The 19,355-nt window shown below is 40.7% G+C and overlaps 1 protein-coding gene across 3 annotated transcripts in view; it reads left to right on the forward strand.

The window, feature by feature from the left end:
• The window catches only part of Sfmbt2 (Scm like with four mbt domains 2), a 229,799-nt gene that overhangs the window by 143,041 nt on the left and 67,403 nt on the right, over positions 1 to 19,355 (forward strand). For all 3 annotated transcript variants that reach the window (XM_017796107.2, XM_029559693.1, XM_029559692.1), the window contains exons 9-10: positions 2,734 to 2,881; positions 15,560 to 15,642. In XM_017796107.2, the coding sequence (XP_017651596.1) occupies positions 2,734 to 2,881; positions 15,560 to 15,642 (231 nt within the window). The remainder of the gene's footprint in view (positions 1 to 2,733; positions 2,882 to 15,559; positions 15,643 to 19,355) is intronic.

The following is a 19,355-nucleotide window of genomic DNA, read 5'->3' on the forward strand; positions in this document are numbered from 1 at the left end:
CCACGGCATTTTGGTTGAAATCATAATAAATGAGACTAAAGTGAGTAGACACCAATGCAGAGATGCATGTAGTGGATCCAGTGTTAAGTGACCAGCCTTTAGCAGTGTGGCAGGGTTGGGCTTGGCGTTCCAAATACTGGAAGGTGATGCTGATCATGGTAACAGCGTTGGTGTGTGTGAAATACGGTGCATTGATGAGAAGAAGGGACTAGAACTCAAAGTCAGGGGTTCTCTGTCATTTCCTTTTGTGTTTCTTTTATTTCTGTTGCTGCTGGTTCTGAGAAAATTAGTGAAATACTCCGGACTTCACTTCTGAGACCTGTGTGCTCTGTATCAGAAGGAGCAGAAAGCCGTGATTTTTCACCCCTCAGAACATGAGCCCTGATAGATGTGAGGAAACTTATTAAAGCTTTCCTCTGAAGTATTCTCATGTGAATGTGCAGTGAACAGATTTTGGAAATCTTTAGTACCCATCTAGATTGGATCCCACTGATTGAGTTTGGGTAGCCTGCCACCAGGATTGCGTTCTCTTTGTTTATGTGTGGGAATCTGTGTGTATGTGCATGGTAGAGCCAATCAGAGTCATCTTCTAGGTAATTGCTAAGTGGTCACAGGTATTGTTCTGGAGGATGGAACATGGACCAAGTCCCTGTTGTTTGTGGGATATACATTTTAATGGAGGGAAACAGACATCAAGGAAGAGTAATGAGTGAGTAAATAACAGTACATTGTAAGGTCAATGCTAAGGAGCAGAATGTACCCGGAGGGGGCAATTGAACATGGGCAGGAGGGAGGTTGCGATTTTAAATAAGACTGTCGGAGCTTGATTTCCTGGAAGGCTGGCCTTTTTTGAGCCTTTCTTTTTGCTTTTGCTTTTCCTTTTTCCTTTTATTTTTGAGACAGCATCTCTTGTAGCCCAGACTACACTGACTTCGAATCCCTGATCCTGATATCTCTACCTTCCAGTGTTGGGATTACAGTCATGTACCATCATGGCTAGCTTGATTCTTTATTTCTTGAGAAAGCAGACCTTAGGGAGTGGAATTAGAGCAATTTATTGGAATTAAAAAAGAGGTACAGAACTGAGTTTCTATTATTGCTTCACAATGAAGTAGGTTTCCTCCAGAATGTGCTTTCTAAATGAAAGAGCCAGGAAACACAGTTTAGTGAAAATGTAAAGTTTTCCTGAGGAAGACCAGTTCATGTCTATTGAGTTGAGAAAGTAATCTTTTTCTCTGTGCTGTTTTGCGTAATAGGGTTGGTTTCTTGTTTGTTTTGTTTTTTAAATAAACCATGCTTTTCAGTGTGGAAGATTTTTGCCACCTGCTTACAGCTTTGCTCATTTTCTCTCTCCTTTCTTTGCAGTTACCGGAGATTGAACCTAGAATCTCACACTTGTTAGTCAAGTGTCCCACCACTGGGCTCCATCATACCCAATCTTTTTTGCATTTATTTTTCACTTTGAGGCAGAGTCTTAATAAATTGTCTAGACTGGCCTCGGACTCACTCTGTAGCTCAGACAGACCTCAAACTTGAGACCTTCTGAACTTGAGATCCTCCTGCCTTGACCTCCTCAGTAGATGAGATGATGATCTTCATTTCTCATCATCAATATTTTTCTTACATTCATTAGACATTTATATGCAAAACATTTTCGATGTCTCTGGGAGTACTTTGGTGAATAGAAGAGGCCATTATCCTCAAGAACATGTGACAGGGTTGTCAGGAGTCCTCTGAGAATTTTCAACACAGAAGTTTGCTCTTGTGTTTTGGAAACTTGAGTAGGGGCCATAATTCTAACCAGAGCGGTGACCAAAGTAACACTCAAGATGCACTTGGAAAATGCAAGTGAACTCCGACAGGCTAGCAAGGCAGTTAGGTTCTGTAGTCTGTGAGACACTGAGTAAGGACAGGCTGGCTTTAAATGACTTCCTCTTGGGCTACAGGATATTATATTTTGAAGGTGTATTAGTTACATTTCTTGGTGCTGTAATAAAACATCATGATCAAATGTGACTCATGGAAGAATGGGTTTATTTTGACTTAAGGTTCCATAATGGAGAGGAAGGCATGACAGAAGGCAGTGGAAGCCGGAAGCTGGCTGACCACATTTCCTCACACGTAGGCAGAAGAGGGTGTAGACTAGAACCGGGATGAGGCTGTAAACCTTCAAAACCCACCCCAGTGACATACTTCCACCAGCAAGGCTCCACCCCCTAAAAATTCTATGACCTCCCCAAACAGCATCACCAACAGGGGACCAAGTGCTTAAACACATGATCCTATCGGGACATTTCTCATTCAAACCACCACAGAGGGATAGTGCATTACGAGTCTAGAAATCTCCCACGTCAGGTCTTAGAGGCTTTGGATGATCTGGTGTGAGGAATCTGGTCCCTGCTGATAGCACTATCCTCTCAGGGCCCACCGTAGCATTTCTATAGGCTGGGATTTGTCTGTCTGTCTCTGTTAGTTTACTTTTCTCTGGTTTACATGTCTAAATCTTTTAATTTTTTGTTTTCATTTTTTTCTTTTCTGTATTTTGTCTATCTACATATATGACCACCATGATCAATTCCACCCTCTTAACCACTACATTGCTATATTAATATATACTGAAATGGTGGTTTATGCTAGGCTCAATTTGATGAAACATGTTCCGTGTCTACAGCAGGGCCAGCATTTATATGTGTAATATTGGGGGATTAACCATGATGTTTTTTTCTCTTCTAGGTTTTTAACAATCATTTTTTTCAAGTGACTATTGATGACCTAAGACCCGAACCTAATAAACTCTCAGTGCTGTGCCATGCAGATTCTTTGGGGATTTTGCCAGTACAATGGTGCCTTAAAAACGGAGTCAACCTCACTCCTCCCAAAGGTCTGTATTCTATGGGAACTGACAGGGTGGGAATGCTTCATATTGGTGTCTTATGTCTCTGATGTCTTTGTGTTTATCTGTGGCATGAAGAACTGAGATATGATGGAAAGAAAATGTTCTTCACTGCCTTGATTGACATAGGTGTCCACTAGGGGTCCCTCCCCTTCGAGGTTTATGCTACTGCGCTTACTGGGCTGCTAAACCTCAACAGTGGGGTACCTGTTCTTCATGTTACCATGTAGTTGGCAGCTTTCATGTAGTGAGTGATACAGGCAGAGATATGGCAAAGTGACCAAGGTTAGAGGCATGGAAATGTCTGAGAAGTTGCTTAGAAATGAAGCAAAATGCTTATGTCACAAACATCACATCTTTCCCCTTGAGTTACTCTTAGAGAGCCAACAATTGAATACTGAAATATGTTCCATTAATTCACTTGATGCTATAACACATTGCATCAGTTCACTTCTGCTGCATTAAAACCATTTTATTTTTTAACATTCTATGCATTATTTTTATTTTATGCGTAGGAGTGTTTTGCCTGTGTGTATGTGAGTGCACCCATGTGGTGCAATGCCTGAGGAGATCAGAAGGGGGCTTCGGGTTCCTTGGAGCTGTAGTTACATACTGTTGTTAGCCACCGTGTGGGTGCTGGGAATGGAACCTGGGTCCTCTAAAAGCGCAGCCAGTGCTCTTAACTGCAGAGTCATCTCTTCAATCCCACGCATTAAAATAATTTCATATCAAGTTCCAAGAGCCACATGCTTACTAGCACTCTTGTAGTTTAATAACATATTTGTGGTCTACAGCAGGTCTAAGGGTTATTCAGGGAGGTCAACAATGCAAGGTGAGGCCCTGCAAGGTGGTCCATGCCTGTAATCCTAGCACTCAAGAGGTGGAGGCAGGACGATCAGGAGTTCAAGGTCATCCCTCACTATATAGTAAATTCAAAGTCAGCCAGGGCTACATGAGACCTTGGCTCAAAACAACAACAGCAATAACAGCAACAAAAACCGCAGTGAAATGAAGGATGAGTCTATGATGAGAAGGAAAATAAAGGGATAGAAGAAAAGAAAATTGAATAAAAAGTAGAAAAATGATGTTAATAGGGCAGATTTGAAACGGCCCATCTTAAGGAAGATGCAGTTTTGTATTAACCTTTCAGATCTGTAGGGATTATGGGATGACCGATGTTTAGTTTGCCTGCTGGCTGTCACAGGCTGTACATGTCATTTCCTGGTGCTGTACCTGTCTTATCTGTGTCCGATTGTCCTCCCTGGCCTCTGATCCTCAGTTTTCTTCCACACTCTTCATCTCACTGTTCATTCTTCCACTGGCTTAGTCATGACATTGGTCTGATGATACTGTGGCTTGAACCTTCATGTCACTTTGGAAGTTCTTAACTCATGAAGTCCTCAGCAGTAGATTATGAGGTCACTTCGTCATTAACAGTTTATATAATGTAGCCATGACAGTCACAGGGATTTTGAGTGACAGGCAGGAGCTGTGGCTTCTAAGTCTGTGTCTAATGATGGAAAAGACTCCAGTCTATGAGCTGTCTGTGTATTTCTGTTTCAGTTCTTGCTGGCATTCTGACCTGAGCCAGATCAAGTGCTTAAGTTTCAAAAATGCTCTCTGGTAGTCTCTAGGGTTCCACACAGCACCAAAGACTTGGGCAAACACTTATGTATTTTTGTCATCCTTTCATTTGACCATACAAGCTTTCTGCTGTCAGAGGCTATCTGTTGGGAGTAGTTAATAAAGAAGTAGTTAAGTCCTTTCCTGCCACAAATTTCAATGTCTGTTCACCTGCCCAATTTGAAAGCCTTTAGAACCATCTTCATTTCTTTCTAACTTCTGCAGTGAAACATGTTGGTTGGACCCCATGACAACAGAAGAGAACTTAGACATCTATAATGCTGCTTGGTTAGATTTTACAGGTCTCTGCTGTTAATCACACTGATTTAAGAATTAATAAAGAATGAGTGTTTGACTACATAGCTGCATGTCATAGAATAAAACATATATCCTGTGAAATATATGAAAAGAAATTATTGATGCATCTTGAATATTTACTAGGAAAACAGGTATGCCTTTGGTTACTTGCATTTATGGATATGAAGAAAATTGCTGTACATTAATATAATTGAACTTAAACCTGTGATGAAATAAATGACTTCACACATATATTTACATAATTATTTTATATCAGTATTTTAAAACATTATGTATATGTGTATATGTACGTGTGTGGGTGCCCGCTGAAGCACTGGATCTCTTGGAACTGGGCTTTCAGAGGTTGTACATGGCCAAATGTGGCTTTTGGGAAACAAATTCCAGTCCTCTGCAAGAACAGCAAAGATTCTTAACACTGAGCCATCTCTCCAGCCCCAAGATTTGTTTTTAATATTTTAATTATTATTTTTATTTTATGTGTATGACAGTATTGCCTGCATGTATGTGAGTGCACCCGTGTCATGCAATGCTGGGAAGGTCAGAAGAGGGCTTCGGATTCCCCTGGAAGGACGGTTTGTAGCCGCCATGTGGGTTCTGGGAATTGAACCCGGGTCCTCTGCAAGAGCAGTCAGTGCTCTTAACCCCTAAGCCATCTCTCCAGCCCCGCCCCAAGATTTTTTATACCCAATATCATCCACCATCATCAGTTTTATTTTCTGTCAACCAAATGTTCATGATTTGGGGGTGAAATTGTCATTAAGTAGCTGTCTAAACTATTCCTTCCATGACTGGAAGGGAAGCATGCCTTTTAGCAAAATCTGAAAGAGAAAAAATGTTTTTTTTTCACATATATGATAGGTTGTTTGCAGAATCTCGAGGTGTGGTGATTAGTGCTTACCAGCAAGAGAATCTCAGTGAGCCAGGCGCGGTGGTGCACGCCTTTAATTCCAGCACTCAGGAGGCCGAGGCAGGTGGATCTCTGCGAGTTCAAGGCCGGCTGGTCTATATAGTGACTTCTAGGCCAGCTGGGGCTACAGGAAGATCCTGTCTCAAAAAGATCAAAAAAGAGAAAATCTCAGTGATAACTTTTAAAGCCTTTTTAATTCAAGAAGTGATGAACACCCATAGATCTAGTCCACTGGAAATCTCTTGTTGTCTGGCGGTTATGTGAGTATTTTCTTGAAATAGAGGTTTTTTTTGTTGTTGTTGTTCTTTTTGAGACAGGGTCTCCCTGTAGCCCCAGCTGTCCTGGAACTCACTATGTAGGCCAGGCTGGCCCTGAACTCACAGAGTTCTGCCTGCCTCTGCCTCCTGAGTGCTGGGATTAAAGGCGTGCACCATGCCCGGCCTTGAAATAGAGTTTTTACTTATAAACAAGAAAAAGAATGACAACTTATAGAAAAATGGACAGGACTCTGAATAGACATCGTAAAAGGAAAAACAGTGATTCTTTTTCGTGTGTGTATACACGTGCACACACAGGTGTGTAGGCACAAGGGTGCACCTGGAGGTCAGAGGTCAACCTCGGGTGTTGTTCTTCAGGATAACTGCCCACGTTGATGTTTGAGACCGGGTGTCTCACTGGCCTGGAACCCACTTGTAGGCTAAGCCGTCTTGCCAGCAAGCCCAAGGGTTCGACCTGCTTCTGCTTCTCCATAGCTGCTGCAAATTCAACACCACACTTGGCTTTCTTTAAGGTTCTGGGAAGGAACTTGGGTCCTCATGCTTGTATGACAAGCACTTTATAGACTGAACTAACTTCCCAGCTCCTACTTCAGTGATTCTTGATCACGCTCATCATAGTACGAGAAACAGAAGTGAAAGTCAGATTGACTGACTACATATTCATCAGATGGCCTACAAGTCAAAACAAAGGAACAGAAGCATTTGGTTTTAATGAGTGTAGAGGAACACACATTCTTTTTTTCTTTTCTCTTTTTTTTTTCTCTCTCTCTCTTTTTTCTCTTTGGTCTTTCTGAGACAGGGTCTCCCTGTAGCCCCAGCTGGCCTGGAACTTACTATGTAGATCAGGCTGGTCTTGAACTCACAGAGATCCACCCGCCTTTGTCTCCCAAGTGTTCCCATGTCCAGCGGAACACAGATTCTTAGTCTTTGTAGTGAGAATACGGTAGGTACAAGTGTATGGAATATAGACCAAGTAATCTAAATAATGCCCAGATTATCCTGAGCTGCGCGTGGTGGCTCACGCCTGTGATCCCAGCACTCGGGAGGCAGAAGCAGGCGGAGCTCTATGAGTTTGAGGCCACCCTGGTCTACAAAGTGAGTTCCAGGCCAGCTGGGGCTACAGGGAGACCCTGTCTCAAACAGACAAAAAAAAAAAAGTCCAGATTATATAAAGTGTCCAGGAAGATGTGTTAATGGTTATCATTAATGTTATATCATAATATATAAATAATTTCAGCACCCAAGGAGAAGATTTTCACATCTGAAAATGTGTCATTATTTCATTTTAATCCAAACTATTTTCTGCCAGGGGAATTGAAAACTCAGCTGGGTTAAGTGATTTTTTTCAAGACCCTAAGAGGTTGTCTAAATCCCAGTTTGAGAATCTCAAATCAAATGCCTTTCCTGCTGCTGTTCCCGGGGCTGGCATTGCCACACAATTTCTTTTCCAGATATTTTAGGAAGCTTGGGTGGCCGCAGCCAGGGCTGACAGATGTCACTCTGCCGTGACTTTTACATGGTTAACGTGGTCTGTGTTTCTGAGCAGTTGGGAATTAAAGTACTAAGGCATAATTTTCAAAGCGTTGATGGTTATACCACAGTTGTGGCTGTATTTATTGGACTCCCTTCCCATCTCTTGAGAATATATTTACTTTTGTAATTAAAATGAATACAAATTTAGAGGTGTTGATAATAGTGGTTTTGGTAGTATGGTTTAGTGGTTTCCTTTTGAGCTAGTTCATTACGTGCCTTATCTCAATCCAAGGGCTGCAAATCCTGCACTGGGATCTTTTCAAACAGCATTCCTTTTTTATTAATGTATGAAGGAGAAGTCTTGAAAAAAAAAGTATGTGTTTTAAACTTGAATTCTGGGGTTTATATCTAGAATTTGTATTATGTATATCCCAAAGTATTTCAAAGATTTTATCTGTGTGTTTGGGTTTCTGTGAAAACCATGAACAGATTCTACAATTTCATGTTGTCTAATCCCAAAAGATTTGAGGCAGATAGCAAAGTAGGAGAAAGATGCACCAAGAATGTAGCTATCCCATTCTGTTGTTTGGGCTCTGCTCCTTTTTAAAAAAGAAAAGAAAATGTATCTCCTCCCAGACTGTAAGGACTCAGCGTCTAAGCTGGAGTGGACAGGGATTTTTCAGTGACTCTCTACCTCAGTGCTTTCCTTTGAAGGAAAGGATTGAACCTCAGAGATTTGATCTTGTCAGTTGTTAATTTAGACCCAATAAACCACTGTCAATATTATAAACACTACGAAAAGTGATTAAACAGCTACTTAAATAAATAAAATAAAACAAAGGGTAGAGAGGTTATAAATGGTGACATGCTGTATTTCAATCATTTCATTAACCTTCCAGGCATGGGACAGCAATGATTATGTGTAGAATTAGAGGAGGAAAAGTTCCACCCAGGGGAGTGTTTTGTAAAAATGTTAACCTTTGAAACTTCTGTTGTGAAACAGTAACCAAAGGCTGAAGTAAACTGCTTATTTTAGCACTTTCCTAGGTCTCTAGGTTGACCATTTAATTGACTTATAAACTGTTTAACATAATTTAGGGAAAAAGAGGCATGTCTAAATTATTATCAAGTCACCAAGTAGTGAATTCTAATTCCTGTTCTTTTTTTCTAAAGAAGAAATTCAACCACTGGCTACGATCCCTAGCCCATTTCAAGAAGCTCATTTATCATCCATTACACTGTAGAAAATAACTTGGAAGTACTCAATTGGACATGGTAGTGCAGGCCTATAATTCTAGCACTAGGGAGACAGAACTAAGGAATCAGGAGTTCAAGGTCATCTTAAGCTACACAGTAAGTCTGAGGTCAGTGTGGGCTTCCTAAGACCATACACACCACACACGCGTGCGCACGCGCACGCACACACACACACACGCACACGCACATGTACACGCACACACACACACACACAAGTTCATTGCTCCCTTCAAATGATGCTAACATTTAGTCATGCATAATTTAGATTTTTAGCAATTAATTAAAGCCTTGGGGTTGGTGATGCCACACACGCGTGCGCACGCACACGCACACACACACGCACACGCACATGTACATGCACACACACACGTTCATTGCTCCCTTCAAATGATGCTAACATTAGGTCATGCATAATTTAGATTTTTAGCAATTAATTAAAGCCTTGGGGTTGGTGAGATGGCTCAGCAGGTAAAAGTACCTACCATACAAGACTGACAACCTGAATTCAGTTCCCTGGAACTCAACACACATGCAGTGTTTTGTGTACTCACACACATATATTACACACATACCACAACACAATAATATTATATAAAATTAAATTTGGAACATAATTCTGTTAAAGCACTGCAGATGTAATCACATACTGATTCACTCTTGCCTCCTGCTTTTCTCACCCCATTTCAAGTCCATCAGTGAACTGTGTCAACAGTGCGGAATCTGACTCTCATTGTAACTGCCGGGCCAAGTTTGGCACATAAATCTGACCTGCTTATGGCAGTGGTTTCCTGTCCCCTCCATTAATTTTTACTGTAGTCACATCTCTTGCATCCAAATACAAATTGCACGCATCCCTTCTCTCTTTATACTGCCTAGTTAGTATCTTTCAGCCAGGATCAAGACTGTAATGATAACTAAGAGTATCCAGCGACCCTGACTTCCACTTCCGGTTATCCGGCTCATCGCCTAAGAGTGTCCCTCTGGTCTGCCCTAGCCGTATTGTCCTCTTTGCCCTTTCCCCGCCACGATGGCCCATCCTCTCTTTAAGACCTGCCACTTGAGTTCCCTTTGTTTGCTCACCCTTCCCCAGTTCCCTAGTTCCTGTCTTCATTCTGGACTCAGCTATTATATTTTCTTGGGATTGTCTTTCTCGACGACCTTATTCATTATCAGCAGCCAATTGCCATCGCCAACATGCTAATCTCTCTTCTGCAGTATGTTTTTTTCACACAGTATGTTTCTATGTAGTAGAAGGAAGGTATATTTTACTACTTTGTCTTTCTTTGTCTCCATGAGAGAGAGAGAGACCATGGTAAGCAGGAATTTTGTCTCTTCTAATTGACCATCCCTGACATCTGAGCTAGTGAGTGGCACTTGGTAGACATTTATTGAACAGCAAGTGAAATGAATGAATGTCAAATAAAATGAAGTTTTGTCCCCATCCTATCACCACTGTGATATTTGAATGTTTGTTTTCTATTTAGCAACTATTCCAAACTGTCTCAAGAATGGGCTTGAATAAAATATGGATTATTTGATTGTTGAGGTTTTAGCAAAACAAGCTCATCAAACCACCTGCAGCTACTGCTTTATTTACAGTGTTTTGTTGACCTTAGTATAATTCCTTTAATAGTTGTGAATTGATTTTAGTGACCTTGATTATTGTGTATGTATTTACAGAGTTGCCTATTTTAGCTGGATTTTGAAATGTATTGGCAGGTCATTTGGTCAGATCAAGTTGGAAAGAGGTTCTATGTCATTACTGGTGTTTTTCTTTGTAACTTTTCAAAGGTCAAAATCTTTCCTAGGACAAAAGGGAATCCACTTGTCCGAGTCCAGTTCATGCTGGTTTGCTACCTTACGTAGTTTGTAGTTTTTCTGTTGTCAACTGCATTTTGGTGGTGGTGGTAGTTTTGGTGGTTTTGGTGGTCTGTAGTAGTTCTGGCTTCCTGGATCAAGATAGCTCATCCAGTCTTTTTTTGCGGTAGGCTCTGCCCAGTGCCCCAGGCTCTTTACTGGCTTTGTATTAGTTCTTTCTCTGTCTGCCCATTATAAACTAAGCCCCACAGTGGCCGGAATTTTCTCTTTGTACCTTTCTGTATCTCCAGCACCAAAATTAATATTTAAAAATTCAAATTCAAGGAGAAACAGTTGAATATTACATTAATTTTTCAATATGTACCATATGGAATTGTAAAACTATGAATAGATCCAGGATCCCTATGTCCCAATACTTTGCGAGTGCTATCAATTCCTTTTTTCCTTTGCCTCCCTTGACAAAAGCCCCAGGAAATCTCTGTGGTCTCTGCCCTCTGTTCCACGTGTTGTTTTGCTTCTATTTCCCAGCCTGCACTGCAGCCTGGACCCAGCTGTCTATAGCAGTGTGGACTTCATCCACCCACCTTCTCCCGTCCGTCCACTCAGCTTCTATCCCCTCTGAATTGAGCTGCCCAGCACTAGATTTCTGAGCCCTCTTGGGTTTTTCTTTGGGGGCACTGTCTATAGATTTTTCTTTTCTTTTTGTACATTTCTGTATAGTTAATTTTTTTTCTAGATTATTCTTCTGGGATCTGAAACAAGACCGCCTTTCTGATTGACAGACTCAGAAATATTTGTTTTTGATCAAAAAGGTCATTTTTAATTGAAAAGAGTTTGGAGGTTGAAGGTGGGTTGCTTTGAATACATGAAAATATTTCTAGTTATTATAAACCAAGAAGCCTTCATGTTCACTTAACTCATTTTTAAGACACCACACTTGGTTTGTTTGTTTTCTTTTTTTTTTTTTTTTTTTTTTTTTTTAAATGCAGGCTCTGGGGATTGAACTCATGTCCTCATGCTTATGAAGCAAGTACTCTACAGTACTTACTGACTGAGCCATGCCTAGCCCAGCTGACTTGTTATATCGTTGCCTTCTCCGTCTCCTCTCAGTGAAATGAGGGTCCAATGAAGGAGTAGTTTTGTCATTTTAGTTTGCTTTTCTAACCCCAGTATTAGAACCATCCCTCACACCAGGCAGGGACAGTGTCAGCTTATTATTTTTATGAATAAAGGAATATTTGACTGAACAAATGTTTAAGATGGGGATTGGACACATTCTTGAAGATTTTGCTATCTTACCAAGTTGATATCTACCAGAAGAGCATTGACGTTCCTGTTTCCCAACACTCCTCAGAATGTGGAAATCTTTTATCTTTTTCTTTTTTCTAATCTGGTGATTACAAACATGATATTCTTTTTCTGTTTTTTATTATGATTTTCCATGTTTATAGCTACCCTGAATGAAAGAGGAGTTTTTATTATTGTGTGTCTCTTTTATTAGAAAGAGAAATCTTATCTTAAACTCTTACATTCTACAGGTCCTTCATTGATTGACCCATGTTTCCATTACGTCTTATACTAGAGTACAGATGATACTAACAAATACTTTTTATTACTGAAGTCATTTTCCAATCATTATTAAAAACTTGAAGACTAAACAGAGGTAGAAGACCTTTGCCATGAGTCCCAAACATTTTTATATTTATTATTTTTTCCTATATTTTTCTATTCTTTGCATATTTTAATAAGTCTAATAATTTAATCTAAACTTGCAGCAGTCTTTTTATCTAAGGCCATAGGAATAATTTTTTCATAATTTTTTCCTAGCCAACTACACGCAGTTTCATGTCTTCATGACATCCTGTGGGCTTGGATATGCTTTAGGCAAATCTCCTATCATTTCCTGTTGATGGAAAGTTATTTCTTCCTTCCTCAAGCTTCATTAACTATAATAGCATGCATACCCTGATTTGTAATCAATTTTTAGTTTGAGAGAGCTCATTTTTATAGGATGTTCCTAGAATTGAAACTGTGTCAAAGAGCATGAGTGTTTACAATGCCAAAGTTTTTCAAAAGAATTGTCCGTTTACACAGCCAGTTTTAATGTCTGCAAGTGGAACTAGTTTATGCCAGTTAATTTGTATCACTAGAAAACGGGTCATAGCCTTTTTTCCTTTTGGACCTTTGCCATTTGGAACTTCATTCAGAATAAATAGTAGTAAAAGCTTAAATACCTCGAATGATTGTGGTTCACACACAGTCTCTCTGGCAGCTTTTTGCAAATTTTAGTAGCTTAGGGATTTTATTTCCTATTTTTTTTCTCCTCTTTGTTGCTTCCTTCCCTCCCTCCAAGTTTAAAACATGTTTTCCTGGCTACACTTAAGCCTCAGTACTTCTTGTTCTGTCTTTGTTGATTAATGAGTGTAATTGACCTCTGTTGTCTCTATTATACAATCCATGGCAATTTGTTTTTCAGGAGCAGTTATTTTCTGAGCTGTCTCAAAACTGTCTTACAAAAAGAGGTCATTATCAGTCCAAAGGAAAAAGAAAATTTAAGTGATAGAATGAATAACGTCCCTAAGAGAAGGAGGAGGAGGAAAGTCTAAGCTGTTCCAGGGTCCAAGTGAATAAGTGAGCTTTAGGGGCAAAGTAATTAGTTGCTGCTTAGATGATGCCCAGCAAGACTTGCTTATATCTAGAAATTATTAGATTAAAAATGGCTCCCCCATGGACACTCTTATGGCCTGGATAAATGTAGATCCAGGAAACTTGCAGTGTAACATTTTGAAGCCCATTAGAAGCTGGTTATAGAAAATCCAATTAAGCATCTGTATGTAAAATTAGGGGTGACTTCTAAGTTGGAAAATTTTATCTGAACAGATATTGGCCACACAGAACAGACAAATACAGTGTTATGTGTGTGTTAGAAAATACTTTGTTTGCCAGAGAGATCCCCAGCTGGTAAAAGTGCTTGTCTCCCATGAGGATCTGAGTTCAGTTCCCAGGACCCATGTACAAAAAGCCAGGCATGGTGGAATGTACTTGTAATCCCTGTGGCGGGTAAGCAGAGACAGACAGATCCTTGGGGCTCTCTGGTCAGCCATGCAGCCTAATTGATGCATTCCAGGCCAATGAGAGTCCCTGTTTCAGATAACAAAGTGGACTGCATTATGAACCACCAGCAGCCAAGGTTCAAGGTTGTCCTCTGACTCTCTCTCTCTCTCTCTCTCTCTCTCTCTCTCTCTCTCTCTCTCACACACACACACACACACACACACACAGAGCTTTGCTATTCATCCATCATTCATTTAGGATTTTTATGACCCTCTACCTCATAATCTCAAAAAGTTTTAGTTTTTTAAATTTTACTTTGATTTATGTGTACGTTGTATATATGGTGGGGTACCCATGGAGGCCTTAAGTGGGTACCACAATCCCTGTAACTGGAATTACAAAGGGTTGTAAACCAACCAACATGGGCACTAGGATCCAAAGTCAGGTCCTCTGGAAGAGCAGCTTAACTCTGAGCCATCTCTCTCAAGAAGTGCTTTGCTCTACTCACAAAAGAATGATGTGGCAGAAGGACAGGGAAGAGGTTCTAGACAGATGTTAGCTTAGCAAACTCAGCTTGGCACTAATTCTGAGTTCAAAGGAACTGAATTTTTAGTCTCTCTTTTTTTTTCTTTCTTTTTTCTGTCTTTTTGATATAGGGTCTCCCTGTAGCCCCCACTGACCTGGATTTTTACATTTTCATTTTTGTGACTATCATACATGAATATTGTCTTTGCAGTATTTCCCTCCCTACCAGTCCCTCTCCAAAATGATGAGACTTTACTGGGGTGGAAGAAGAGAAGAGATGAACCATTTTTAAAGTGTAATCACTGATGGAGTACAATTAGAAGAGAGGTTTGGGTGATAAAGTCCTTCCAAGAAATGAAGGAAGGAGGAACCTAAACAGGGCCGATTGCTGCTGAGGAGGGAAAGAACTGGGAGAACTGGACTTCTCTTGTGCAAGGCTTTGGGCCAGATGGGAGATTCTGGGAGGGACTTGAGAAATGAGTGGCTGAACTGAATTAAATCTCTCAGATCCTCTCTCTCTCTCTCTCTCTCTCTCTCTCCCCCCCCTCCTTTCCACTTCTCCCTCCCTTGTCACCCTCATTCAAAGGCCATTTCTCTCTCTCCCCCCCTCCTTTCCACTTCTCCCTCCCTTGTCACCCTCATTCAAAGGCCATGCACTTACATACTTACATAGTATGTATTCACTGTAGTAGCCAAGGCACTGACTGCATGGGAGGAAGTCAGAGAAATAGCTCTGAATCATAAATAAGGAAGAGCTAGGTAGGAGAGCATCACCTCTGTGAACATCCCCTGTGCAAAGCACCAGTGAGTGGGCTTGCCAAGGAACAGGGAACTGGATGTTCATGTTTCTCTTATTGATGCAGAAGGCTGGGCAGGCAACAGTACAGCCCCATTACAATGAAGGAAAGGTCACTGTTACCTTCCTTAATGCACTCTCTTTATTGGTTGAAATGTATGTAAACATAAATCCCTGAGAGATTTCTGAAGAATATTTTTGACACAAGTCCTCCATACCCATAGACACATGTGCGAGCGCGTGTGTGCACGCACGCACACACACACACACACACACAGAGTGTTTTGTGTCATACCCTCTCTCAGCTGTCCTACTGACAACAGATCTCCCCACTGTCAAGAGCCGCTCTAGGGCAGAGGTTCAGTCCCAGCCTTCTTTCATGGGTTCCAGGTCCTCATGGTGACAGTGGCATGCCTCCCTTACCTGTGTGTATCGCGTGCCGGTTTCTGACATCCATGATCATCACAAAATCTGCAATGTTGTGAGGTTTTTAGGAACTTTCCTCTGGTTCTAAGCTTACATTTCTTACTATTTTCTTCACAGACCCATGCTCGGGTCGATCATTTACTTGGCATTTAGCTCAGCTAAGGCCTTCATATCTGTTTCTTCATTCACAGGTTACTCTGGCCAGGACTTCGACTGGGCAGATTATTACAAGCAACATGGGGCAGAGGAAGCACCACCCTTTTGCTTCAGAAATGTAAGAAATGTCCACCTACTCCCTTTAAAATCCTAGATGCTGTGGTTCTGAATTTTATAAACTGCTTTCTGTTCGACCCAGTGTAGAATACTGCCTTGCACTTTTAGATTTGAAATGTCTTCATTTCAAGCTGTGTTTGTTAGGGTGAGGCTGGGCTGGATGCATTGACTAATAAATGCACAGTGGCTTGAACATGTCCATTTAGTTTTCACTTTTAGAAGAATCAGGGGAATTGCTGACTGGTGGGTGGTCCACATAATGATGAAACTTGGGATAGACTTATCACCTTAATCTAGTCAGAGGATAAGAAAAATGATCAATGAGATGAAATCCTTAGTTTGAAACACCATGGTCTGATAGGGATATGTGTCATTTCTGTTCATGCTCCATGGTCAACATTAGTCTCCCAGCTTTTACAAGGCCAAGAAATGGGTCCTGGTTTCTGTTGCTGTAACATTGCACAGCTGCTATTCTGTGCTATAGGAGAAAAAGGTCAGAGCCGGTGAGTGGGTGGCCCTCTGTGACACCATTGGGTATGCACTTATTCACACTGTGTAAACGGTGATACACCCACGAATCCGAAGTGCTTTGCTCCCGAAGCTTAGTAAAACATAACTTGGGCTGGGGGGGGGGCGCATAGCTCAGTGTAGGGTGCTTGCCTAGCATGCACAAAGTTTGTGTTCAATTCCCAGTACCTCATAAACCAAGTGTGGTGCTATATGTCTCTAATCTCAGTACTCAAGAGACAGGAGGATCAGAAGTTCAAAGCCATCCTCTACCACATAGTGAATTCTAAATCAGCTTGGGCTACATGAAAGTTTGTCTTAGATAGATAGCTAGATAGATGATTGATAGATGATAGATAGGTAGATAGATAGATAGATAGATTGATACAAACATACATAGATGATAGATAGATACATACATATATAGATGATAGATAGATGATAGATAGATATACATACATACATAAATAGATGACAGATAAATGATAGCTAGATAGCTAGATGATAGATAGATAGATAGATAGATAGGTAGATAGATAGATGATAGATAGATAATAAATACAATACTGTTTTTGTCACTAGTAAGATGCTAGTTAAATGGTTGGTGCTGTGCTTACTATAAAGTACCACCTTACTGTTGTTATAACAAAATTTTAGTGACATAAACGTGATAGTTATGTGTGCTTCTGCAATCACCAGGAAGTAGTTTGGTAAAGTAGTTGCTAAAAATTACTCATTCAAGTTCCATCAACCCTGGGGACTATTTCGAGGCATAGGAAAACTTGCCATTGTTTGAAACCATGAAGAGTGAGTGTGTCACCAGGTGTGTTCTGTAGAACTTAGTTAAGAAAGTAAATCCCTCATGCAGAGAAGAAATGATGCACTCTTAATTGAGACCTGTAACTCCAGTGGTGCGTAGCTTTCCTAATCAAAGGCTTATTACTGAACATGTGTTCCCAGAGCTGCTGATTCACTGTAAGGCATACTCCCAGGGTAGCAGAATAGGAGAAACAGTGAAGGAAAATGCTGGCTTCAGGAGAAGCTCAACTGAGCCTAAGTAAAAATGAGATTATGGAAAGTTAAGTGGCTTGATTACTACATTCATGTGTGCTCCTAAGTACAGAAGCAGTTCAGCAGCAGAGTTGGAAATCAGGGCTCCTTTGACTAGATGACCATTCTGTTCATGACCTTGGCTTTGCACAGTTTCTCTGCAGCAACGATGATGTGTGTTTAAGCTGTGAGATGGGGCAGATGTGGTGGTATGCCCCAGGAGCCCTTAAGGTCAGTGACACCTGACTTGGCTTTCCCTCATGTTGATGTCACTGTCTCAGATTCTGCTGGCCTAACTATATTTCATGGAGGACCATGGAAATAGCCTGCAATGTCCCAAAACCTGTTTGAGTGTGCTTTCTACCCCACAAGAGAAATAGTTCTTCCCTGATTCTTTGTTTTTTTTTTTTAATAAATAATCTTCCCTGATTCTTTCCCTGATATGAAAGAAAATTTTCATATCACTCCTTAATTCTGCCTTTTTTTTTTCCTGGCCTTTTTGAGACAAGGTCACCCTATAGCCGCAGCTGGCGTGGATTTGCTAATGGAGACCAAGCTGGCCTTGAACTCACAGAGGTCTGCCTGCTTCTGCTTCCCGAGTGCTGGGATTAAAGGCATGTGCCACCGTGCCTGGCTTAATTCTGTTTTTAAAGTATATCTGTTCCATTGTAGTGCAGTTAGTTCCATGAAAGGTTGAGTGTGTGTGTGTGTGTGTGTGTGTGTGTGTGTGTGTGTACATGTTTGTATGTGTGCAGGTGTGTGTGTGCGTCTGTGCCCACGGAGTCCAGAAGTTGATGTCTGTTGTATATATAATCACTTTCCACTTTCTCTTTTGACACACTTTCTCACTGAACCAAGAACTTGCTAATTTGTCTAGACTAGATGGCCAGCAAGCCCCAGGCATCTTCCTGACTGTGCCTCCCCTGTGCTGGGATTATAAGCATGTGCCCCATGCCTGACTTTTGACATGGGTGCTGGGAATCTGAACTCAGGTCCTCATGCTTGCACGGCAAGCATTTTCCCTACTGAGCCATCTCCCCAGCCCCATAAAAGGTTTTTTTTTAATCTGTCCCTTCATTCAGGAGTGTCCACGGGGCATTTCATTCTGGAGCAAGTAGCCGTGTACCAGGTTGGCTTTGGAGCTTTCACAATTCAGACACCAAGATTAAATCTGGCTGAATGAATTTGCTGGTGTATTTATTAGGAAGGCCTCTGTCTCCGGCCCACCATTTATTTAATAGACAGGAGTGCTGTTCTCCTGCTGCCATACACAATACATACTGAGACTCTGATGAATTTGTTAGCTTGCTACAAGTGCGCTTTAATGGAATGCTTGTTATGAATTCATTTTTTAATCACGCTTCTCATGTGTGCTAGAAGAGAAGCTGACGTGGAATTTTATTGGAAAAAGACATTTCCCTGGGGACGTTTAACAATCAGAGGTGGTTACAGAATAGATTGACATAGCCAAATGCTTAGTAAAACAAACTCAGAGGTAACATTTTTGCTATTGATCCTTTATAAATTACCCTCAAGCAGTAAACTGATATGAAAATAGGTTATGTAACTGTAGTTTTTCCTTATTAAGTAAGATAAAATACTTTTTAACTTAGAGGTTTTCCAAACAGGATCCTGTTGTGTGATCAGAAAGATACTCAATGCATAGTATGTGTGAATGACTTGCAGAAGAGAATAGCTCACCTAAAATATCTCTGCTTCCTGTTTCCAAAGACTCATAAAGGAGGGAAGCAAATTGATTTAACAACAACAACAAAAAAGCATTCAGGACACAATTTTCTTTGGATCACATAGGATATGATTGCATTTTCAGTTTGTTTTATAAAGACGCATACATCTGAATGAATCTGATGTTTTTCCCCCAAGAGTCACATAAAGATACAGTGTCTTATTTGTTATTAGAATCTGTGCACGTGTTTATATATTTCAAAATACATATATTTTTATAGCACTGTAGCATGTCTGATTGTAATATATAGTATTTCATGTTTGGGAACATTTCATATTTATTTAAAAATAATATTTGGAGAGATATTTGATTATGGTACTGAGTGAGAAAACTCATGCTGAATTGGTTCTCCCGTACATAGCAACTTAATTCCAGACCCAGTACTAAAAAAAAAAAAAAAAATCACTGCG

The sequence above is a fragment of the Nannospalax galili genome, unplaced genomic scaffold (genome assembly GCF_000622305.1).
Source record: "Nannospalax galili isolate Female #2095 unplaced genomic scaffold, S.galili_v1.0 scaffold209, whole genome shotgun sequence".
NCBI lineage: Eukaryota > Metazoa > Chordata > Mammalia > Rodentia > Spalacidae > Nannospalax > Nannospalax galili.